Source organism: Zootoca vivipara, chromosome 3 (assembly GCF_965207765.1).
Source record: "Zootoca vivipara chromosome 3, rZooViv2.hap1.1, whole genome shotgun sequence".
NCBI lineage: Eukaryota > Metazoa > Chordata > Lepidosauria > Squamata > Lacertidae > Zootoca > Zootoca vivipara.
In genome coordinates, this window is record NC_142586.1 from 101,774,889 (window position 1) to 101,800,757 (window position 25,869).

The 25,869-nt window shown below is 46.2% G+C and overlaps 1 protein-coding gene across 2 annotated transcripts in view; it reads right to left on the reverse strand.

The window, feature by feature from the left end:
* The window catches only part of SRF (serum response factor), a 68,572-nt gene that overhangs the window by 32,734 nt on the left and 9,969 nt on the right, over positions 1 to 25,869 (reverse strand). For both annotated transcript variants that reach the window (XM_035111160.3, XM_035111159.3), the window contains exon 2: positions 14,560 to 14,826. In XM_035111160.3, coding sequence (XP_034967051.3) covers positions 14,560 to 14,826 — 267 coding nt within the window. The remainder of the gene's footprint in view (positions 1 to 14,559; positions 14,827 to 25,869) is intronic.

Consider the following 25,869-nt stretch of genomic DNA (forward strand, 5'->3'; position numbering starts at 1 on the left):
TGGGACTACAATCCCCATCATCCTCGGCCAGCAAGTCCAATGGTCAGATATGACGGACTTTCAGTCTAACACAGGGGTAGGCAACCTCAGGCCCGTGGGCCGGATGCGGCCCAATCGCCTTCTCAATCCAGCCCACGGACGGTCCGGGAATCAGCGTGTTTTTACATGAATAGAATGTGTCCTTTTATTTAAAATGCATCTCTGGGTTATTTGTGGGGCCTGCCTGGTGTTTTTACATGAGTAGAATGTGTGCTTTTATTCAAAATGCATCTCTGGCTTATTTGTGGGGCATAGGAATTTGTTCATTTTTTCCCCTTCAAAATATAGTCCGGCTCACCGCATGGTCTGAGGGACGGTGGACTGGCCCACGGCTGAAAAAGGTTGCTGAACCCTGGTCTAACATCATCTGGGGACCCAAGGATATGGCAGACTAGTTTATAGCTTCTGAAACTAAATAAAGGTAAAGGGACCCCTGACCATTAGGTCCAGTCGTGACCGACTCTGGGGTTGCGCGCTCATCTCGCATTATTGGCCGATGGAGCCGGCGTATAGCTTCCAGGTCATGTAGCCAGCATGACAAAGCCGCTTCTGGCAAACCAGAGCAGCACATGGAAATGCCGTTTACCTTCCCGCTGTAGTGGTTCCTATTTATCTACTTGCATTTTGACGTGCTTTTGAACTGCTATGTTGGCAGGAGCTGGGACCGAGCAACGGGAGCTCACCCCGTCACAGGGATTCGAACCGCTGACCTTCTGATCAGCAAGCCCTAGGCTCAGTGGTTTAACCCACAGCACCACCTGGGTCCCAAAATGCTCCTGTTGCCCCGTGTGAGGCAACAGGAAACTAAATAGGCGACGCTAAATCATTTGTTCATCCAGAAGAACATGCTGGGAGAGTGGGGAATAAAAAGGGTCTATTTAATTTAAAAGCAGGAGATGCGAGTGAGCAAGAGGCACTTGGGATACTAATGGAAATGAGCCAGGCTTGCTGAACGAGACTGAAGAGCTTAGGAGACACTGTACTCACAGTTCTTGCTGGGGAATAACGCAGGGTTAGAACAAAGGTTTCAGAGTTGCTATACAAGATCATCAATTACCAGGGATTTAAACTCTGTGCACAGGCAATGAGAATTCTGTGCCATGCCTGATAAATCATGAAAACCAAGCAGCTTTGCATGATCTCTCACACACCCAATAATTTTTTTTCTGGTTTGGCAACAAACAGGAGGGGCAAGAACAGCAAAGATCCACCCCAATTCACTGAAAATCTTATACAGCCGCCTTTCTAGTTTCTAACCTATCAACAGAAACCGCTAACACACTTTAACAAAATATTATCTTTGTAATCAGACTAGAAACTAAAATGGATTTCTCCGTGATCTGAACTCCAAGCTCACTTCCACTTTTCTGAGCTCTGCTTGGAATCAAAACAGCTCCCTGCATGTTCCTTTTGCTTGCCAGAACTAAGGCTTCTGCAAGGATGAATGGGCAAGAAGCCCAGCATAACACAGGTGGACAAGCACACACACACACACACACACACACAGCACTAACCATTCTGCCCCTGTCCTAAGAACAGCCAACTTTCCAGCTCTTCTATGCAGATTGAGTCAAATCCTCTGATAGTTCTATTGATAGAGCATGAGACTCTTAACCTCAGAGTTGTGTGTTCATGTCCAACATTGAGCAAAAAGATTCCTGCATTGCAGAGGGTTGGACTAGATGACCCTTGGGAATCCCTTCCAACTCTACAATTATATACAAATAAATGCTACAATTCTATGATTCTATGTGCTGTTACCCTATAGGTCAGCCTTTGTCAGCCTTGGTTCCCCAGATATTGTCGGGCTACAACTCCCATCATCCCAAACCATTGGACCGGCTAGCTAGGGATGATGGGAGTTGTAGTCCAGCAACACCTGGGGACCCAAGACTGAAAAAGGCTGCCCTATATAGTTTTCAACTGGTGGGTCGGGACCCAGTACATGTCTGGGATCAAAGGCAGAGGAAGTAATGCTTCTGAATGTCAGTCGCTGACATTCCACGGGGCGAAGTGAATGCTGTTGGAGTTTGGGTCCTGTTTGCAGGTTTTCCTATAGGCATCTGCCTGGCCGCTGTGAGAACAGGATGCTGGGCTAAGATGGACCACTGGCCAAATCAGCAGGCTATTCTTATGCTCTTAGCATATTGCCTAAAACTCTGATGATCCCCAGCCAGAGTGAATCATAGACCAAGGCATCAAAAGCTGGGGAAGAGAAATCTAATGGATAGGATTTAACTGGACTTCCCTCTCTGATACCCTATATATCAGGCATCCCCAACCTTCGGCCCTCCAGATGTTTTGGACTACAATTCCCATCATCCCTGACCACTGATCCTGTTAGCTAGGGATCATGGGAGTTGTAAGCCAAAACATCTGGAGGGCCGCAGGTTGGGGGGGGTGCCTGCCCTATATCTTAAGATTGCTCCTCTAAGCGAACAGCAGTTTTCTGTAAGGAAATTAGGAAGCAACACACATGATGCTTGCACATGGATGGATCTTCTCTGCACATGCTGAAGAGCATGTTGTTTAGTCGTGTCCGACTCTTCGTGACCCCATGGACCATAGCACGCCAGGCACTCCTGTCTTGCACTGCCTCCCGCAGTTTGGTCAAACTCATGTTCGTAGCTTCGAGAACACTGTCCAACCATCTTGTCCTCTGTCGTCCCCTTCTCCTAGTGCCCTCAATCTTTCCCAACATCAGGGTCTTTTCCAAGGATTCTTCTCTTCTCATGAGGTGGCCAAAGTATTGGAGCCTCAGCTTCATGATCTGTCCTTCCAGGGTGCACTCAGGGCTGATTTCCTTAAGAATGGATAGGTTTGATCTTCTTGCAGTCCATGGGACTCTCAAGAGTCTCCTCCAGCACCAGAATTCAAAAGCATCAATTCTTCGGCGATCAGCCTTCTTTATGGTCCAGCTCTCACTTCCATACATCACTACTGGGAAAACCATAGCTTTAACTATACGGACCTTTGTCGGCAAGGTGATGTCTCTGCTTTTTAAGATGCTGTCTAGGTTTGTCATTGCTTTTCTCCCAAGAAGCAGGCGTCTTTTAATTTCGTGACTGCTGTCACCATCTGCAGTGATCAAGGAGCCCAAGAAAGTAAAATCTCTCACTGCCTCCATTTCTTCCCCTTCTATTTGCCAGGAGGTGATGGGACCAGTGGCCATGATCTTGGTTTTTTTGATGTTGAGCTTCAGACCATATTTTGCGCTCTCCTCTTTCACCTTCATTAAAAGGTTCTTTAATTCCTCCTCGCTTTCTGCCATCAAGGTTGTGTCATCTGCATATCTGAGGTTGTTGATATTTCTTCCAGCAATCTTAATTCCGGTTTGGGATTCATCTAGTCCAGCATGCATATATGTCTTCTCCCCCCCCCCCCGCCCCCGCCCCACCAAAAAAAAAAGAGACAAAAGATTCAATGATCTGCTCACAGCTTTCATCAGACTTCCTACACAGAAGCAGGGATGTTGCTAGGTATTTCACAGACACATGGCACAAATTTGCATGGGCTAATTCATATGCACATTTCTATCTCTGAGCTCGTGAAGACTGTGAGGGGCCAGAGGTCTCTCACGCGCTGCAAGTGGCCAGCGAGCGAGGCAAACCAAAATGAAAATAAAATCCAGTTTAAGAAGAAAACATGGGGGAAAGGGCAAGGATCTGGTGGAGCCCCCCTGGACCAGCCCCAAAAGAACGCCACCACAAAGAAGCAACTTCTGCATTAAGAAAATGGTATCGCCTGAAGCATCCCTTACGTGTCGGGGAGGAAAATGTGAACAGAACTCATAGCAGCAGGATTCTTTGTGGATGACTGGCTGGGGGGAAAAGTAACACTAATTCCTCTCCTCCTCTCAGCAGGAAAGCTAAAGCTGTTAGCATTTCATAAGAAGTGAAACGGGGCTGATGTGGGTGTAATCATCTGAGCATCTGCTGCTATAGAATCAGGAACCAGGGCTGGAGTTTCCTTCTCTCTTAAGAGTACATTTCAGTAGCCTGTGACTTGCCCTCTGACCACGTCTACGGGGACCCAGTTCCAGCACTCATACTTGCTGACGCCGTTGCAGCTTGGACAACTGCAGGATAAACAGCCCAGGCCGGCCAGGATTTAGTAGAAATCTGGAAGGCCTGATCCACCATCCCCTTTTACCATAAAGCCTGTTGGCATATACTGTACAGTCGTATCAAGGCAGAGAGCTTCTGCTTTGTAAACACACCAGGTTTCTAGTCCTCATTATTGTGGAGAAGTTTTTCCCCAAAGGATATGCAGCTTATCGCAAGAGCTCAGAGACTAGAAAATGGTATCTGGGAGCCTTTTTCAGGATCTGAGCTCCTTGTAAACCCTTTCCCCACTACATCAGCTACTGCCAATGTTCCTCAAGTTCTAGCTTTACTCCCCCGGTCTGCTAATGTTTAACTCACATTCCAAAGATTGCCTGCACATCGACACACCAAGCTTAGTTTTCTCTGCTCTTCCTGCCCTCTCCGTAGCTATGTTCCTACCTCCATTGCCATAGGCAACATTTCTCTGAATTGCTGGGAATTCACAAGTGGGGAGAATGATGTTTTACTCAGGCCCTGTTCGTGGGACACCCAGAATGGGCCTGATCCAGCAGGGTTCATATTAGGTTCTTTGTAAACAAATTTCACATTTCTGCAAAAATCCAAGTTTGATATTTCGGAAAGCAATAAGGAAAAATCATGACAATTGTTGAGCATTCGGTTATGACCCAGACCTCAGAAGGATGCACACAGTCTGACTTCAGATGCATGGTACAAAAAAAAGCTTTTATTTATAGTGGAACCCGAAAAATGGACACAACATTTTAAATGTACAAAGAGGCAAAGCTGCTCCTGAGGATTCTGAAGCTGTTTGGCAGCCGTTCACTAATTGTATGATAAATGAATTCAACTGAAAAAGACCAGCCTGCAGAATTACTTATTTATGTGGAACTAACTGTAACCCTTTACCATTTTAATTTTAAATATATTTTAGATTTCTTGAAGGATTATGATTCATATGTTCTTATATATTGGAGCAGATAAATTGAGCTAAATGAGCCTCTTCTGCGGTGGTTCCCCGTTTGTGGAATGATCTCCCCAGGGAGACTAGCCTGGCACCTTCGTTACAAATACAGTGGTCCCTTGACTTACGAATTACTCAACATCTGTAGGTTTCGACTTACGAACGGGACAAATGGCTGCACACTTACGAATTTTTCTACATCCGAACGGAAACCGTTGGCAGCTTTACATGCGGGTTTTTTTGACTTGCAATTTTTTTTCCCTATGGGAAGCCGCGTTTCGACTTCCGAACTTTTCAACCTACAAATGTGCATTCGGAACGGATTAAGTTTGTAAGTCGAGGGACCACTGTATTTAGTTGCCAGGCAGAAACGTTCCTCTTCTCCCAGGCCTTTGGCTAATGAGACAACCTATGGCTTCTTAAACTGTTGGGAGGGTATAGTTTTGTTTGTTGTTATGCATTTTATGTATTTTTGTGTTTTTATGCTGTAGTAAACAGTCCTGTGGTTCCCTCGGATAAAGGGCAGAATATAAATTTAATAAATAAATAAATAGGTTCACTTTGATGTTATAAGACCATAATTTTAGAGTTGGAAGGGACCCTGAGGATCATCTAGTCCCACCCCCTGCAACGCAGGAACCTTGACTAAAGCTTCCATGACAGATGGATCCATATAACTTTGAATTCTTAGTAAATGTTTCCTTTCCTTTCCCAGTTTCTGTTTCAACACCCTATGTTGTTAATAATAATAATAATTTATTATTTATTTATTTATTTATTTATTTATTTATTTATTTGTAACCCGCCCATCTGGCTGAGTCTCCCCAGCCACTCTGGGTGGCTCCCAATCGAATACCAAAACAATACAGCATTAAATATTAAAAACTTCCCTAAACAGGGCTGCCTTCAGATGTCGTTTGCTACAGAAGGCAACAAAATAATCCATATTAAATATTTTGCTCTATGTACTATTGGAAAACTTGTAACAAGGAAGAACGGCTGCAGTGGTCTGCTCCTTCTCTGCCCCCAGTACAGAAATGAAGCAGGCCACTGCAAGGAGAGCAGAGCTTCCCAAAACTCCTCTGCCCGCCTTCTCCATAGCAGGCTGGTAAACATCTGTGCAGGCTAGTAACTTTTGTAGGCTTATTTGCAAGGCTGATTTAAGTACTGTACATGATTGCTACAGTATATCTGAGCGGTATATCTTTGGGAACTTTCTGGATAGCTTCCCACTTTCTCCCACCACTACCCATGTTTTCACTGGTATGATGTGAATGCTTAGTTATGAGGATTTCAGAGATTGTAAAGGTCCTCTTGCCATTTCCTACCCATGGCTCTCTCCAGAATGTATCTCAAACCCTCCGTTTCATTTGACCTACGATGAGGTTGCAGCTAGAGCAATAAGCATCCTTTGCATTGTTGCACACTTTGTTTTAAATCTAGACTCTAGATTTAGAACAATGTATACAGTAATACGCAGCAGATGCTTATAACCCTAGCCTCAGCCCCACTGTAGGTCAAATAGAACTGGGGTTTCAAGCTCAACCCCCCTCTTCAATTTCCACTTTTCTCTTTCTCCACCTTCCAGCAGACGCTGCCCGTTGCCAAGCTGCTGTCTCCAGTTGCTATGTTATTTTGTGTGCCAGAATGTGAGTGGCGAAAAATGTTTCCATGGCAAGTTGTGCGCCATCACCCAATAGGTGGATTTTGGGAAGGAGGCAGAACACAGGTAAACTGGTTGAATGGATGCAGTGAGATAAAGTAAGATATATCAGAACATGGGTATCGCTCACAGTTTCGAGCTATTATGTCCTGGAGTATGTCTCCCGACGACACAAAAAAATCCAAGTTTTCCAAAAGGGAGACACCTCACATGCATCTATAGACAAGTGGACACAGAAAAAGATGCAAATGGCTGGTGATTCGCCTTCTTGAGTAAACTGCTTCCAACGTTCTTATTTCGGTTTACTTGTTCCTTGGCAGGCCCATCATCTGTTTTATGGGTGAGGGACCGCGGGAGCATCATCTCAAAGGTGGCCCTCCATGGGGAATATAGGGGCCGAAGTTCCAGAAAAGATGATGAAGCTGTTTATGTAACGACAGCAGCTAGGATTCTTTATGCACAAAAATGGAAAGAAGACGTTCCCACCAAAGAAGACTGGATACGTAAAGTGAAGGACTATGTGGAATCAGCATAGCTAACAGCTCAAATAAGAGAACCTAATGATGCTTGCGTTTTGTCGAAGAATGGAAGGCTTTCTTGGACTATTTAAAGAAATATGATAGCAAGAGGAATTTTTGCAAGCAGGATTTGAACTATGAGCAACAGAATGAATTAGAGATTATTGTATGATGGCTATGGTGTAAGAGAGAGAAGACAGGATGCAGCAAGTAGGGGAAATTAAAAAAAATACCACGGAAAATGGGATGGGGAGATGACAAAACAAAAGGAAAAATATATATCATGTATTGGAAAGTGCATGTAATTTTTTTTTGAAATTTTAAATATAAATGGGGGAAAACAACAAATGTGGCCCTCCAGACCTCTCAATCTGACCTGGGGAACTCTCCCCAGCCACATCCCCCCACTAACCCTGCAATGCACCCTCCTTGTGGCCACACTGGAAGGTTACCCAGAAAGGAATGTGGCTCTCTTGGGATGAGGAAGTACCCACTCTGATCTGTCTGGTCCTCCTTCGAACCCACAACAGCAACAAAAGGGGCTGCAGTGCAGGGGCAGAGCACACGCGAGGTTGCCGGTTCAAATCCTACCACCTCAAGTTAAAAGCATCGCTGGTAACAGGAAAGAGCACAGGCGAACTCTGTTCCAAAAACTAAAAACCCATTCAGTCCAAAGACTTGTAGCCTGTCAAGAGCCACACACACACAAAAAAAACAAGCTCTACAAAGAAAACACAAGTACAGGAATTGGCTCCTTATGTAACGGGCAGAGAAGGAATAAAGGCTTCCTCAAATCCCTCTTCCTTTCTCCAAAAGGTCAAGAGCAGCAATAAGGCACATAGTTCTAGCCACTGCAGTCAGTCTTCTAAAATGCTGGCCGGAGTTTAGAACATGGGTGGGAAAGTGAGGGTGTGGGTATATTCTTTTCTGCATTGTAGAAGTTTTAGTAGGGTCCCCCTCCCCTCCAGTTGTAAAGGCAAAGATTATGACCTAATCTGCAACACACCTCCACTGCTGAACTGTTGCTAATTAGAAAACCCCAATGCCCCAAAGCACAAATCTAGGAACTGGGGATATCTCCATCTCTCAGGCGGCAACTCACTGATGGCAGGATGCCTCCCAAGTACCAGTTGGGAGGCATCCTGTGAGCCCTCATGTACGACATGTGAGCTTCTCATAGTAATAATAATAATAATAATAATAATAATATATTATTTATACCCCGCCCATCTGGCTGAGGTTCCCCAGCCACTTTGGGCAGCTTCCAACAGAACATTAAAATGCAATAATCTATTAAACATTAAAAGTTTCCCTAAACAGGGCTGCCTTCAGATGTCTTCTAAAAGTCTGGTAGTTGTTGTTCTCTTTGACATCTGGTGAGAGGGTGTTCCACAGGGTGGGTGCCACTACCGAGAAGGCCCTCTGCCTGGTCCCCTATAACTTGGCTTCTCATAGTGAGGGAACCACCAGAAGACGCTCAGCACTGGACCTCAGTGTCCGGGCAGAACGATGGGGGTGGAGACGCTCCTTCAGGTATACTGGATCGAGGCCGTTTAGGGCTTTAAAGGTCAGCACCAACACTCCGAATTGTGCTCGGAAACATACTAGGAGCCAATGTAGTCTTTCAAGACCGGTGTTGTGTGGTCTCAGCAGCCGCTCCCAGTCACCAGTCTAGCTGCCGCATTCTGGATTAGTTGTAGTTTCCGGGTCACCTTCAAAGGTAGCCCCACATAGAGCGCATTGCAGTAGTCCAAATGGGAGATAACTAGAGCATGCACCACTCTGGTGAGACAGTCGGCGGGGAGGTATGTCTCAGCCTGCATACTAGATGGAGCTGGTAGTCAGCTGCCCTGGATACAGAATTAACCTGTGCCTCCATGGACAGCTGTGAGTCCAAAATGACTCCCAGGCTGTGCACCTGGTCCTTCAGGGGCCCATTCAGGACCCCATAGGCATCAAAGGTAACCAACGCGAGAACAAAATGCTGGACTGATCGGCTTTTGTTCTGACTGGCATGTCTCCATCTAATGTCCTTATGATCCCCATAAAACACCAAGCCAGCTTGGTGAAGGTTGGGCAAAGGTGTCTCTCGAGGTTAGGGTTTCCCAAACTTGGATCTCCAGCTGTTTCTGAACTACAACTCCCATCATCTGTAGCTAGCAGGACCAGAGATCAGGGATGATGGGAATCGTAGTCCAAAAAAAAACAACAGTCAGAGACCCAAGTTTGGGAAACCCCGCTCTACGGTAACACCAGGGAAGCAGTTCAAGCGATGCTGGTTTTCACAAGAGGAGTATTTTCCTTCATACAGTTGCCCGTTGAGCTCTCTATTGCGCCAGGGGTCGGATTTGTGACCCGAGGAAGCTATTACAGAAGCTTCGTTTCCTGTATCTTCCAAAATATGAAAAAGGGAAATAAATGAGAGCCAGGGATTTTCTCAAGGTTGGAAATGGACTACAGCTCAGTGGGAGAGAGAGCACATGCTTTTCACGCAGAGGGCCCCAGGCTCAAAACCCAGCATCTCCAGTTAAAAGGGTCGGATGGGAGGTGATGGGAAAGACCTCTCTGCTCCAATCTGTGGAGAGCTTCTGTCAATTGAGAATATGCAACACTTAGCCGAGGGATAGCTTAGTTGGTATAGCATGAAACTCTTAATCTAAGGGTCATGGGTTCAAGCCCCATGCTGGGCATAAGAGTCCTGCATTGCAGGGGGTTGGACTAGATGACCCTTGTGGTCCCTACCAACTCTACGATTCTGTGAAATGGACCAATGGCACCTGCAGTGAAAAGGATCAGCAGGCAGCAGATGACGGGAAAGGCCTCTGCCAGAGCCCTTGCAGGGTAGCTGCTGACCAGAGCAGTCAAAAATGGGAGAGAGATAAAAAACCATCTGACCTGGCCCTAGGCAGTCTCCATGTGGCAGGACATCTGCATTGCATGCAGAAGGTTCAAACCCTGGCACCTCCAAAGAGGGATGGGAAAGGCCTGCCTGAACCCTGAAAAGCCACTGACAATTCTGAGCTAGCTGCACCTGAGCTAACAGCCTGACTCAGTAGAAGGCAGCTAGCTCCCTATGTGGTGGAAGGGGCTTCCCAAACCCTGGTGGCAAAGAGGGAGAGAGCCAGCAAATCTGTGGCTGAATCCTACCTTCAACTCACCAAGTGGACTCAAGCAAAACACACTCTTCTCAGCCCGAACCTTTTCATCTGCACTTGGAGGGGTGAGGGTGGGGGGTGGGGGGGACAGCAACAATGCCACTGACATTACAGGATTGTTGTGAGGTTTAGAGGATTGTTGACTTGGTCAGACCACACCTGGAGCCCTGTGTCCAGTTCCGGGCACCACAACTTAAGGAGGATACCGACATGCTGGAACATGCACAGAGGAAGGCAGCCAAGCTTTATGAGGAATGGTTGAGAGAGTTGGGAATGTTTAGTGTGGGAAAGAGGAGACAGAGAAGCGATACGATAGCCATTTTCAAATATATAACGGGCTGTGCAATGGAAGATGGAGCAAACATGTTTTCTCCTTTGGAGGGTAGGACTCGAACCAGTGGCTTCAAGTTACAAGAAAGGAGATTCCGACTAAACATCAGGAAGAACTTTAAGACAGTAAGAGTTGTTCAACCATGGAACAGTCTCCCTTGGGAGGCTGTGGATTCTCCATCATTGGAGGTTTTTAAGCAGAGGTTGGATCTGTCATGGATGCTTTAGTTGAGATTCCTGCACTGCAGGGGGTTGGACTAAAAGACCCTGGGGTCCCTTTTCCAATACTACAATTCCGTATTTTCTGAGATGCATGTATGTGCATGAAGAACTCTGGCGTCTCAAGGTGGTGCTATATAAACGCAGAGTAAAGTCATACAGATAGCAGCCCCAAGACCTTTTAAGCTTCCTGGGGGAAGGGGAGCAATTGTTCCACGTTATCAGCGCTGTCGCTCCTGATACGATAGCTGCTGGGAAGCGAGCTGTGAGTTAAGCCAGCAGAGGAGCTGGTTGGAGACAGACAGAGAAAGAGAGAGAGAGGGAGAGAAGGAATAGTCTGTTCAGCCAAGTGCTTCAATTCCCTGTGTCCTCCCTGCCCCCTTCCAAAACAGCACCAAAGCAAGAGACAGCTGCAGCTTATAAGGAATGTGAGGGGCCCAGCCAGGGACTCCGGGGAAGGAAACCAGGCCTTATATGGCCACGGAGGCAGAATCAAATTTTTATCAATGAGCGCAAGCAGAGAGACGCCCAAGGAGAGATAACCGAAAAGCAGGACTCCTCGGAGAGGGGCACGGGGTGGCCGGGGGGGGGGGGAGAGGGAGGCAAGCAGCACCTGTTACTCTGCACCCCCTCAACCCACCCCACAATCTCCCATCCAGGACCGTGCTGCCCCGAGGCTTAGCCCTGCTTCCACTTCGGCAGAGCTCCAGCAGAGTTGACAGGGCACAACTACTCAAGTCCCAGGGAAGGAGGGAGGAGGAGGTAAGGGAGAGACAACTGAATGCTAGGAGTCACGCTATATATGAATCTTTACAGACAAAAGGAGGCTTGGCCCATAGACTTGCCAAGAACACAGATTACCGAAGCCAGAATAATACTAATACTAATACTAATAACAATACGGAGGGGGTCTGATTCTCTGAAGCCTTATTCCATGGAGTAGCTCCCCTATAGGAGGAGAGGCTGCAGAGTTTCGGACTTTTTAGTTTAGAGAAAAGGCAAGTAAAGAGGTGGCACGATGGAAGCTTATGAAATTATGCATGGCATGGTGGCAGAGGATACAGGAATAGTTTTCTCCCTCTCTTGCAACAAGGGACTGGTGGACATCTATTGAAGCTGAACGTTGGAAGGTTTTAAAAAGCACTTCTTCGTGCAGCAAATGGTTGAACTATAGAACTCACTCCCATAGGAAGCGGGATGGCCCCCAACTTGGATGGCCTAATAATAATTTATTTCTATGCTGCCCATCTGACAGAGCTGCTTCAGCTACTCCAGGCGGCTCCCAGCAGAATATTAAAAACACAAAAACTTCCTTAACCAGGGCTGCCTTCAGATGTTTTCTAAAAGTCAGATAGTCGTTTATTTCCTTGACATCTGACAGGAGAGCGTTCCACAGGGAGGGTGCCACTAACGAGAAGGCCCTCTGCCTGATTCCCTATAGCTTCACTTCTTGTAATGAGGGAACCGCCAGAAGGCCCTCAGGGCTGGACCTAAGTGTCGTGGATGGACAAGGTGGGTGGAGATGCTACATCAGGTCAAAGAGGACTGGAACAACTCAGGGGGGATAAAGGCTATCTGCGGCTACTAGCCACGATGGCCGGGCACTGCCTCTACGGTCAGCAACAAAATGCTTCTGAATGCTGGCTGCTGGGAATCGCAGGTGGGCAGGGTGTTGCTAGTGCTCATGTCCTGCTTTTGCAGGCTTCCCACTGGCACCTGGGCGGCCAGAAGAGGATGCTGAACTGGACGGGCCACTGGCCTGATTGAACAGGTTCTCAAATCATTCACACATGCAGGGGGGAGTGGCTCTTTCCATGTGGGAGGCTTGAACCTCTACTGGACGGGCAGAGTCTCTTGCTACTTGAGTCGGCACCCCACGTGACTCAGAACCCTGGAAGATCCAATGTTCTAAAAGGAGCATGGAGGCCAATTGATGAGAACAGAAGGCTCCCTTGCTGCAGATGCTCAGTCCCCCTCAATACAGGTTCATCTCCACTCTTCCTCTCTCCTACAATGGTAATCATGGATGGGTGGTTGGGAGGTTTGGGGGAAGAGACAAATGTCAACATTCGAATTGAAGACCGTATGAACCGCCATGCTAGATGGGGCTAAGCAATGTGTCTCATCCAGCATTTGGTTAAGAGGAGACAGCCTCTCCCTGATCCATTTGTTCCCTGGGGCACAGTGCCTCTAAGCATGGAGGCTCTGTTTTGCAAACCATGGCTAATAGCTAACATTGCTTAATTAAAAAACAACAAGGGGTTAGATCTGTCGAAGGGTCATGCCCACATTGTGTTGCAATGAGTTCCAAAAGCTAATTATGTACACGGGGAAATTGTCTGTTCTGAGCCTGCTTCCAAGCAATTTCATATTGTGATCCCAAGTTTTTTTTTATTAGGATAGGAGAAGGAAAAATCCACAACATTCATAATTTTTCCATAATTTATCCAGACTCCCTGCCCGATGCCCTGCTCTTGAAGAGCCAACATGTTGCATTCCTCCAAATGCCCATAACTTTTGTTTGTAACTAGGGAGTTAACTTTAATGGCTCAGGATGTAGAACCAAGATTCACAGGCTGGTGTGCACAGAAGCAAAGGAGCCGAGGCATCTTCCAGGTGTAAATGTGCCACACAGAGACTTTAGTACTGCAACATACACTGAGCTCCACAGCAGGGGATGGGAGATCTGAGCAGGGGATACTGAGATCTGCTGGGGGATACCGAGATCTACTGAGAAACCTCTGAGTGACTTGCAGTAGTGTAGTGGTTAAGAGTGTTGGACTTGGCCTGGGAGATCAGGGTTCAAATCCTCTCATCCATGAAGCTCACTGGGAGACCTTGGGCCAGTCATCGTCTCTTGGCCTAGCCTACCTCACAGGGCTGTTGTGAGGATAAAATGGGAGGGGAAGGGACCGTAACCACTCTGAGCTCCTTGGAGGATAGGTGGGAGGTGAGTGCAATAAATAAATAAAGAGATTGGCAAGGGCTACTGCTTCCCAAGTGTATTACAGTAGCAAAGGTTTGGAGAAACCGGAAGGGAAATGTTGGTCTCCCAGGAGGATAACGATCCCAGGTGAGAGCTGGGAAGGGCTACTATTAATTTCTGTGGGTAGGAAGGGTTAAGCACCACCTTTAAGAGAGGACTCTGTATTCTATTTGTACTTTTTGTAGCTGCTTCTGTTTGTTATTCACATCAGTTTTCTATATCTTGCTGTATAATGAAAAGCTTTAGTAAAACTCTTAACACAAAAGGAACTTTGTTTTAATGAATGCAAGCTCAAATGAGTTATTGTATTTAAAAAAACCAATTCCTATACCCAAAACTTGCTCAGAGGGATCCTGTTTTATTAATTCTACATTCTAGATTGTAAACTTGGACTATGGTGTGTGTGTGTGTGCGCACACACACACACACACACACACCAGTAGACAACAAGCCTGAAATCTGCCCACCTGTGCTCTGTAATCCTCCCAGGTAAACCTTCTCCAAGGTAGAAGGCATGGTTGCAAGCACAAAGCTTCTTCCCTCCCCAGAGACCTGTAGGAATAATCCCCACCCCCACCCCTCCAAGCCCTCCACAGCACGAAAAAGGAAGGGTGTCTATACCTTTGTTTCTCCACTGCTATCTGACTCGGACACCTGATATGTGAGGTCCGTCTCCTCAAAGCCCGTAGCGCTCATGCGCTGATCAGTGGTTGGGTCTGACCGAGGAGGAGAGTCAGGAGAGTTCAAGCATGTCTGGATCAGCGCTTTCCCCGTCTCGCTGGTGATCATGGGCTGCAGCTTCCGCGTGGCAAACGTGTAGACATGGCCTGTCTCACTGGCCACGAGCAGCAACACCTGAGTGCCCGTTAAGGTGGAGAGTTCATAGGCCTGTGGGGTAGAGAGGAAAAGGGGAGGGTCAACAACAAGGTGCGGACCTTCGCAAGACCCTGGTTCCCAAGGAGAGGGAGCCCAGCCTCTCGCGAGAGGGTGTGGCTTGGTTTTAGCAGTATTCACAAACGGGCAAAAACCAGCTTTACACATGTGGTCTATTATCGCAGCCCACATTATATAGATTTGCCAAATGCCCACATGAAGATCCAACGCGGTTCTGCACAAGTTGCTACCTTCCCAATGCTTCCCTGAAATAGCAAGCTACTAGCCATGATGGTTTTGCTCTCTGGCTATAATCAAGAGCATGGGTTGGCAAACTAAGGCCCAGGGGCTGGATCCAGCATAATTGCCTTCTAAATCCAGCCCCTGGGCCTTCGTTCATCCCCCCCCCAAATATAATCCAGCCCCCCACAAGGTCTGAGAGATAGTGGACCGGCCCCCTGCTGAAAAATTTTGCTGACCCCCGGTCAAGAGGAAGCAATGCTTTTCAATACCGGCTGCTGGAAACCACATATGGGGAGAGGGCTCTCGCGCCCGAATCCTGCTTACTGGTTTCCCCACTGTGAGAACAGAGTTCTGGACCAGATGGGCCTCTGGCCTGATTCAGCAGTGATCCTTTTCTCATGTTCTTACTCTTTGGAACAGTTTTCCAAAATGTTTCCAGGGGACGCATGTACTGAACACCCTTAGCCCCAGCGGCAAAAGGGGTAAAGAGACGCTTGCTTTGTGAGCATCTACCCTCTGTTATCATCAAGAAGACACCAAGACAGCATTATCTGTGGTTATCCTTCCTACACGTCCAATCAAAGCCCTGGGTATAGATGTGTTAGTATTTTTGCTGCCTGTCAGTGATCAAGGCTGTGCGTACTCCGCAACTGCATTAAGAGAAAGTCCGTAGCACAGTGTTAGAGCAGCTGCTTTGCATGCAGAAGATCCCAGTTTCAAATCCCTGGAATCTCCAGGTAGGGGCTGGGACAAGACGCTTTTGTGGAAATCTGGAGAGGTGGCTTCCAGAGACAATACAGGGTTAAATGGATCAATATTCTGGCTCCGCAGAAGGAAGCTTGCTACACTTGAGCGCAGAACCTTGCTCTGGGCTCCGGGGGAATTTTCATTTAAAATGCAATATTATTGTAGAATTGTAGAGCTGAAAGGGAGTCTAGTCTACTCCAACCCCCTGCAATTCTCCCCATATGGGGATTGAACCTGCAACCTTGGCATTATCTCAGCACCACACCCTAACCAACTGAGCTATCCAGAAGTTGGGTTGAGGAGTTTTGCTTGGAAAGGGACTAGAAACAGAAAATCGGGTGATGTTCGAAGCCAGACATGACCATATACACCTTCTAGCAACTATTGGCTGCTGCAAAATGTGATGCTGGATTAGAACAGCTCAGGAATGGTCAAACCTTAGGACTTTGGAGGGAAGGCATCCACTTTGCTTTTCACTAGAAGAATCCTGAAGCTCACTAACCAAAACAGCGGCCTGGAGACACAGCCCGGAGCAAACTGGGGGTGGCTTGAGCCAGTTACCTAATTCAAGAGCCCTGCAGAATCAGGCCTAGGTAGTCCAGCACCCTTCCCCCCCCCCCGACCCCTTTCTAGCCTTCTTTCTCAGCTACAAAGCCTGAAATACGAAGACAGCATCATACTCTGCAACAAGGGAGGGAGGGGGAAAAGAAAGCTTAAAAATAGAGAGCACATCTTGTCAAAAGACAAGAGTATGACTGCCCAATCTGATAGAAAGGTTATAGAGGATGAGATGAGTGAGGACTCAGTCCTATGACATCAAACAACAATGATAATGTTCTGCAGCAGGACTATACAGCCAAAACCGAAAGCTTTTGATTTGACCAAGGGCGCATCCACACCATACGTTTAAAGCAGTATGATAGCACTTTAAACAGTTGTGGCTTCCCCCAAAGAATCCTGGGAGATGTAGTTTGTTAAGGGTGCCGAGAGTTGTTAGGAGACTCGCGTTACCCTCCGAGAGTTACAATTCCCAGAGTTGCTGCCTGTGAAGGAGGATTGGCTGTTAAGCCACTCGGGCAACTGTAGCTCTGAGGAGAACAGGGATCTCCTCATGACTCTCAGCACCCTTAACCACCGACCGCTCCCAGAATCCTTTGGGAGAAGAAGCCCTGGCTGCTTAAAGCAGCATTGTGCGTATGGTATGAATGTGGCCGAGGGAAGCACAAACTCATCTTTCCCCCACTTGCAATGTGTCGGGTGCCTTTTATCAGGCGTCTGCTAAATGTGTCGCTCTTCTTTATCTGTGGCACTCATTGCTCTTTCCGACAGCACCACGCCGGCTTCACAAACATGGCAAAACAAATCGAGGCTGAGCTAGCTCCTCCAAGGCCTAGCCGGCTGGCCTGCCTCCTTTGTTAATTAAGTCCTTCAAAACACAAAGGCCAGCTCTCTTACCAAGAACAACTTAGGGGGCAAGAGTGGGAGCCTACTTTGGCAAACAGCCACCCAGCAAGCTTGTCCATGTAGCCTACTCTGACTGGCAGCGGCTCTCCCAAGGTCTCAGGCAGAGGCCTTTCCCATCACCTGAAATCTGAACCAGAGTCGGAAGTCCAACAAACTCTCCACTTGATAGGCATAAGCTCTTGCACCTCTCGAAAAAGGGTGGTCCTATATGCTACAACAGCAGCAAGAATGTTAATCGCTAGAAATCGGAAGGGGGATAGGACACCAACAAAGGAAGAATGGCAAACACAATTGTATCTGCATTTGGAATTAGCAAGCATGACAGAGGCAATTAGGAACCAACCAAACCAAAAAAATCAAAAAGGAGTGGGAATGTGTAAAAGATTATCTAGAAAAACATTGTTCTCAAATAAAATCCCTGATATGTTTCAACTAAATTTTGCAAAGTAAAGATCAGATAGATAAGATATCAGGTATGTCCAACAGGTCGATCGCAATCTACTGGTAGATCCCTGGGAGGTTTTGGTAGATCGTGGTCGATCCCTGGGTCCCTTTCCATTGGTAAACTAGAATCTGGCCCCGCCCCCCACTGTCGCATGATCTGCAGAACGGAAGACGGAGTTTACTGAAACAAAATTTAAAAATTCCTTCCAGTAGCAGCTTAGAGATCTAAGTTTGGCATTGGTATGAGCTTTCGTGTGCATGCACACTTCTTCACAAACGAAAGCTCATACCAATGACAAACTTAGTTGGTCTCTAAGGTGCTACTGGAAGGATTTTTTTTTTAATTTTTTTTCGACTACGTCAGACCAACACGGCTACCTATCTGGAGTTTACTGAGTGAGGCTGTTAGTTTCCACAGCGATCTGTTGGTGAGTGGCTGTTCCCCTTTCCCCCTAAAAGAAGCTCAACAACTTTGACCTGAACCCCTAAAAAAGGGGCAGTTTTTAATTCTGTGAGTAGATTGCAGTCTCTTGGGAGTTGGCCACCCCTGAGATATATTATGTATTAGAAATGCAATAAGGAAAAACAGTTGAAAAGAGAAAGACGTTTGTAGAAATATTGTTATTGTTTGATTTTTTAATACAGTATGTGTATAATATATGTTAAAGAGTGGATAGAATATGTATATGAATAACCAATTTAAAACTCAATAAAAAGCCATTTTTAAAAAGAAGAAGCTTTTGCACCTCTCCAACCCAGAAGACTAAACAAGCAACTGCTCTACTGGCTTGTCCATCACTTCGTTTTATGTTTTCCGTACAGCTTCCAAGACACCTCTTTTCAGGGTTTTGGATTCAAGTCCCACTTTTGCCATAATATGTGGTCTTGAGCGAGGCACTTCACCTGAAGAGGGTGAATGAGAACCATAAACGCCTTTTTTTTTTTTTGCAAATTAAAATGGCAAGTACCAAAGATTTGTTAATGTTTTGCAACTGCACTCTATATCTTTTTGTAATAAAACGTTAAGCAAAATAAGTAGTTCGTTTAAATATACCTGATTGTAGCTGAGATGCACTATTTCTTCAAACATGGCAAAATTAAGTATGCTCAAATTCCAAGGTAAAAGCTTCTCATGCCTCTGTTGCTTATATAGGAACACGGTGCAAGTCAAACCTATTACAATCAACAGGAGTTGCTTGCCGCCTTCTGTAGGTGGGTCAACTGCACTCAAGAGCACATTCTTCTTCCTCTTAAACACAGCCACATCACCAAGCAAGCAAGCAAGCAAACCGGCAGCTAGAAACCTGGAGGCAGCTTGCTCAAGCATGGCAATTACATTTGGATAGCAGGAGTGGGGAGGACCAATCCTTAAACTGGGAATAATTCACCCAGCGGTTGGGGGGAAAACATTAAATATGCAAAGTAGAGAGGTATAAGGATCATGAAGAACACCTTTCCCTCAAACTATTTATGTCGGCCATGATCAACCTTCCAGATGTTGTTGGACTTCCAACCCCCATCAGCCCCAACCAGCATGGCTAAAGGATTATGGGAACTGTAGTCCAAAACATCTGAAGGACATCAAGCTGATTCGAGTGAAGAGATGGGCCTATGAGCACACAATTTGCTCATTTTCACACACATGTTTTTTCCAAGTTGTTGCTTCCTTTGAATAGTCCCATTTATTAATCCTGAAGGTGCCCATCTTTACCCTGGGCCCTTCAACAATTAAGGCATTTTTGCAGGGCCCACCTCTTCTCCTCTGGTTAATCTAAACTCTGCTGTTTTTGCTTGGAATTGCTTTACTTGTTTCTGCAATTGCACATAAAATGTTTACTTCTTTTACTTGTTTTTGATTGCATTGCTGCTACTCGCTCTGGGACCTTTAGGCGAAGGGTATGTAATAAATCTTACAAACAAGCAAACCCGTTAGTGGACAGTTTGAAAAACTAAGGGAATTTCTACATCGAGAACTTCAGGTGGATTTGTTCAAACTTTACAACTGTTGTTTGTGCTTTGTTTCTTGTTACTACAGTGGCTAAATATGTCTCATCCAAAGTTATGGGAGAATTCAACAGTAAGTTTGTGGAAGATGCTATTCCTGACACCCCCAGTTTAAAACAGTCAGGTACCAGGTGGCGGCAAAGCCCTCTGTCGCTGCCAGAGTAGACAATACTGAGCTAGCTGGAACCATGGCCCGATTCAGCAAAATGCACTTCCATATGTTCAATGATGTTATATTGCACCAAAATCCAGTATACATTTTAAATATAATGAAAGGCATTGTAGTATTATGAACATTGTATTTTCGTAGACTGCCTAGTGGGTTTCTTACCATGCAGTACACAAATTCTGATGAAAAAGGAGGAGTGAAAGTTTTAATTTAAAGCCCTAAATGGCCTCGGTCCAGTATACCTGAAGGAGCGTCTCCACCTCCATCATTCTGCCCGGACACTGAGGTCCAGCACCGAGGGCCTTCTGGCGGTTCCCTCGTTGTGAGAAGCCAAGTTGCAGGGAACTAGGCAGAGGGCCTTCTCGGTGGTGGCGCCTGCCCTGTGGAACGCCCTCCCAACAGATGTCAAAAAGGAAAACAACTACCAGACTTTTAGAAGACATCTGAAGGCAGCCCTGTTCAGGGAGGCTTTTAATGTTTAATAGATTATTGTGTTTTATTTTTCTGTTGGAAGCCGCCCAGAGTGGCTGGGGAAACCCAGCCAGATGGGCAGGGTATAAATAATAAATTATTATTATTATTATTATTATTATTATTATTATTATTATTATTAATTCAGTTAGCTGGTAGAGCAGTTAATTGCAGCATTTGTTGACTGGGGCCAAACACTCTGGGTGTGCAGAAGCACCAGTGAAGGTGCTTGGAGAGTGAAGCTAGCAGGACCAGTGGTCAGGGATGATGGGAATTGTTGTCTCAAAACATCTTGAGGGCCGAGGTTGAGGAAGCCTGGTTTAATACCACCCAAAGCATATAGCAGTGCCTCTTGCCTGACAGTCCCAATTTTGAAGCTCCGGTGTTAAGAAAGCCAAAGCAAAACATGGGCAAAGACTGCCTTGTTTTTAATCTATGTACAGTGCTTTGTCAAAATCAAGTGCCTTGTCCTTTTTAACTCAAGATGATATAAGTTTCTCTGCTATGCTAACTCAATTGAACAGCCCACTACACCACCTGTACTACAGACAAGCATGTGGAGGGGTTTTACTGAGAACTGAATTGACTCACCTTCTTCTCACATCTGACAACTGAATGAGGCATTGCATTTTCAGCAGTTTCTTGGTTGTTGTTTTTTACCCCTCCTCTGTATCTGTGTTTTATTTTTCTACTTTCTATTTTTCTACCTTCACATTCCTTTTTATTTGCCATATCCATTATTTTTTATTGTATTCTGTATGTGTTTACGTCAACAAAGTTTTAATGAAAAAAGTTAGCTGCCTTTTAGTAGGCACATGATAACATTCTCAAATTATCAGAATACAGGCTGTAACTAACAAAATACCTTTACAATTTACAATTTCCTAACAAGTCAGATAGTAGGAGGATTTCCAAGGCAGGTAACTACTCAAGTGAACCGGCGCATAGTTAAGAGTTTAGACTCCTGGAAACGCAGGCTGCTAGTAGATTCTGCTCACTTGTGAGCAAACATGTTCTAGTTATTCAATGGTTCTTATTTGTTACCTCCTTCCTCTAGGAAACAAACTGAATGAGTGGCAAGCCTGACTGAAATAAGCAAAGACCCACAGAGAAGCAAGTTCGATTGAAACGAGGAGTCTCATCAAGGGCACAGTTAGCAAAACTTTAAATTCAATCAGGCTAAAACCCAACAATTTAACACAAGAATCTCCATGTGGTGGGATTTAAATCCAAACACCTTGGTTTAATTGCACATGTATGTGTGTGAAACATTTTGCTATATTATAGGGGGGGGGAATCAACTAATTGTACCTACGGGACCGCCTCTCCCGGTATGACCCACAGAGGACATTACGGTCCACAAATAATAACATATTGGAGATCCCGAGTCACAAGGTGGCTAGGCTGGCCTCGACCAGGACCAGGGCCTTCTCAGTACTGGCCCCGACCTGGTGGAACGCTCTGTCCCAGGAGACTAGGGCCCTGCGGGATTTGTCATCCTTTCGTAGGGCCTGCAAGACAGAGCTGTTTCGCTTGGCCTTCGGACTGACGCAGTCTGACCCCACGGTTACCCTCCCCTAAGGTTTTATTTATAATGGTTTTATCTTATTCGTAGATTTTAAATTTTAAAATTGAATTTTAACATTGTATTATTCTGTTGTTTTAACTGAAATGTTTCTTTTATATTTGTGTTGATATTATTTGTTGTTAGCCGCCCTGAGCCCGGTCTTGACTGGGAAGGGCGGGGTATAAATAAAAATTATTATTATTATTAATTATTAATTATAAAGTCCTGCTTTTGCCAATGATCCTGGTACTGCAGACAAAGTATATCTGTATCAAAGTACTGCAGCATCTTTTCTGACCCTTCCAGGCAGCCAAAGCCACACTCAGTAAAACTCCAAAGACCCAAGCATCTTTCAAATGTGCTGCAAGGCCTTGTTCGTTAAGTGGGTTTTCATAATGACCAATGGTCAATCTGGAGAAGATGGGGAGTTGTAACATTTTTAAGGGTTTTGTTTCGACTTTAGTTCCTTTTTCTTCAACTGGGCATTCTGTTCCAATCCCACAGCCCACTCTAGAGAACGGGGACATCCTTGCAGCCCATGCTATGCAAAGTTCAAACTGAACTAGACCCCAGCAGCCCAGTTGTTACAACAGAGGCTTTTGCAGGGAGACTCTGGCGGCTGAGGAGCAAGGACCCTCCCCACTTCCTCCCAAACTCCCAAGCCAGACAGCAATCTGGAACACACAACTTATCCCTCAGATAATTACTTCCTCCGTTCAAATCCCCTTCCCCTGCCAGTTCCAGTAACCTAGCATCCACAGGAATAAACTATTAAGTCAGCTAAGGTGCCCAGGTATTTTAGGGTAGGCAGATGCCAAAAAGGACAGGTCTCTTGCACCACTACTGATGGTGCAGAAAAGGAAAGTTCAGTGCACAGCTATTAAAAGGACAAGAACTCTGACCTTTTCTTTAAAAAAGAATATATTTTAATTGATTTTAAGAACTCTGCCCATTTCTGCATCCAGCGACTATTATGCATGCATTTTAACATTTCCTCTCATTGTACCTAAAAATTTTTTCTTCTTCTAATATTTTCTAAGGCTTGCACTGTTTATACCAGCCTTCCCCAACGTAGTGGCTCCAGATGTTGTTGGACTATAATTCCCACCATCCTGCTGGCTGGGGCTGCTGGGAATTGTAGTTCCGTATCTTAAGGGAGAGCTGTTTTGCACGTTCCCCTGGCCTCTGCCTTTCTTACATGCAGTGTTGGCTTCTACAGGCCACTACCCCAGGCTCTGGCTTCTAAGCCACAGGCCTAATACTGTAGGAGCGCAACTCTTCCAGAGGTTTGGGATTCTTTTTTCCTAAATCTACTGTTTTGCCATGTTTATAAATATCGTGCACACACCCCGGTCCCAGTCTCAACATTCTGCGTACTTGGCACTGGAGAGTTCTCCTTCAGGAAGGCTCTCAGAAAACAATCAACCCGGCACATTGGCACAAGGTGTGGCACCAATGTGGCCATCCAAAAACACTGTTCCCAAAAACAAGACCTCCCATGAATTCTTGCTATCCAGGGTAAAGCAGAAAGAAATATGTGTCATCTTGCTCAGCTATGTATTTGGCTTATCCAGAGAGCACAAAGCCAGCTTGTGTGTGTGTGTATGTGTGTGTGTGTGTGTGTGTGTGTACCCAGAGCTACACACACACACAGAGTTTTTGGCACAATTTACCTTCTAAAACAGGAGGGGGCTCTAGGCCTAGAAGCCACAGTTTTATCTTGCAACCTGCCCCCTAAAAGTGTCAGAGGACTGCTTCCAATTACACAGCAGGGAGGGAATGTTACTTTGCATATGCTCAGAAGCATGGTCAGCATTCCTTCACTTGTGAAAGAAGCTCCAATTAGTATCCAATTAGGCCATGGTTTTCTACCTACTGCATTTGCCAGTCTCCTCCATACAGTCCCCACTGGTTAGCTTGCGATTCGCTACCCTATCAAACCCGCTCATTGCTAGCTACCTGCACTAGGGGGCAAGAAATCTCACTTCAGAGAACCCTTAGCAAAGGCAAACAACACTCTGTTATCGTGCTTGGGCCGTTTGCAATCAGGAGTCAAAAGCTCACTGCTTCCCCCCCCCCCTCCCATCACCACCAAAATCAGAAACAGCACCAAACCATAATCTCCTGTGAGGACCAACAACCGCTTTGCTCTCCATCCAAGTCACTTGCTGCAGGGGGCTTTTCTCATCCCTGGACAACAGCAAAGACAGGAGGAGGAACTTACTCGGGGGAAACGGCACTGCAATTGACAGTTGAGCACAGGCCATCAGTCAGCGGAGTCAGAACGTCAGCCAAAGTCATCACCAAGCAATATGCCACAGCCTGACCTCTCTTAGAGACCCCGCCGACCTCCTGGGCAGACTTGCCTCCTCGCAGGTGCCCTTTACCCCCACCACCACCGACAAGGTCAGAGAGCAGAAAAGCAGCAGATCGGGCAATTAATTGTCAAATCCCGCAGCTAAGGCTCTCCTCCTGCCATTGCACAGCTTGGGTCTGAGAACAGGAGGAGAGCAATGCTGGAAGAGGCAAAAGGTCCAGCTAGTCTCAGTTGGTTACAGTGCGGTGCTGAGAGCACCAAGGTTGCGGGTTTGATCCCCATAAGGAATGGCGGCACATTCCTGCATTGCAGGGGCTTGGACTAGATCAGGGGTCAGCAACCTTTTTCAGCTATGGGCTGGTCCACTGTCCCTCAGACCATGTGGTGGGCCAGACTATTTTTTGGAGGGAAATATGAACAAATTCCTATGCCCCACCAATACAGTGGTGCCTCGCAAGACTAAATTAATTCATTCCGCGAGTTGCTTCGTCTTGCGGTAATTTCGTCTCGTGAAGCGCGGTTTGCCGCGGCAAAAACAAAAAACAAAACAAACAAAAAGCCGTCCAAAAAAATCGTCTTGCGAAGCACGGCCATAGAAAACTTTGTCTTGCGAGTCACCAAATACATCGCAAAATGCTTTCGTCTTGCGAGTTTTTCGTTGCGCGAGGCATTCGTCTTACGAGGTACCACTGTAACCCAGAGGTGCATTTTAAATAAAAGCAGACATTCTACTCATGTAAAAACACCAGGCAAGCCCCACAAATAACCCAGAGGTGCATTTTAAATAAAAGGACACATTCTACTCATGTAAAAACACGCTGATTCCCAGACTGTCCGCGGGCCGGATTTAGAAGGTGATTGGGCCACATCTGGCCTCCGGGCCTTAGGTTGCCTAGATGATCCTCAGAGTCCCTTCCTCAGAGTCCCTATGATTCTCTGATTCTTAGTCCAGGAAGCTGTAGACAGATAGGTGCCTTGTGGAGTCTCACAAGGAGGGCATGAGGAAGAGAGCCCTTCTGGTGTTCAGAAGTACAGCAATGAGGTCCTTTTTGTCTCTCATGCCTACCAATAGTTGTCCACAGAGCTATCCTTTATCCCCTGAGCGGTGGGGAATGTGCAGCCCTCCAAATGCTATTGGACTCCAAACTCCCGCCAGTCCCAGGCAGCGTGGCCAATGGTGGGAGTTACTGTGTGTCTGGTCGCCTTGCCTCAGGATATCAAAAAGGGTTCGGAGAAGAGGGACCAATATGTTCCAAGGGGGTGGAGCGACTCCAATTTGAAGAACGATTGCTGCATTTAGGATGTTTTCAGTTCAGAGGAAGAGGCAGCATGGCAGACATTTTTAAAATTACGCACAGCACAGAGGTAGAGGAGACTTTCTCCCTCTCAAAACACTAGAATTTCTGGACCTTCTGTTGGAAGATTCAGAATGGACGAAATGAAGTATTTATTTGCACAGGAGAGAGTGAAGCTATGGAATTTGCTCCCATAGGGGGGGAGCGATGGTCACCAACTTAGACAAGTTCATGAAGGACAAAGGCAATCAATGGTTACTTCCCATGATGGCTATGATCTGCCTCCATGGTTGGAGGCAGTAATGCTTCTGAATATCAGTTGCTAGAAACCACAGGA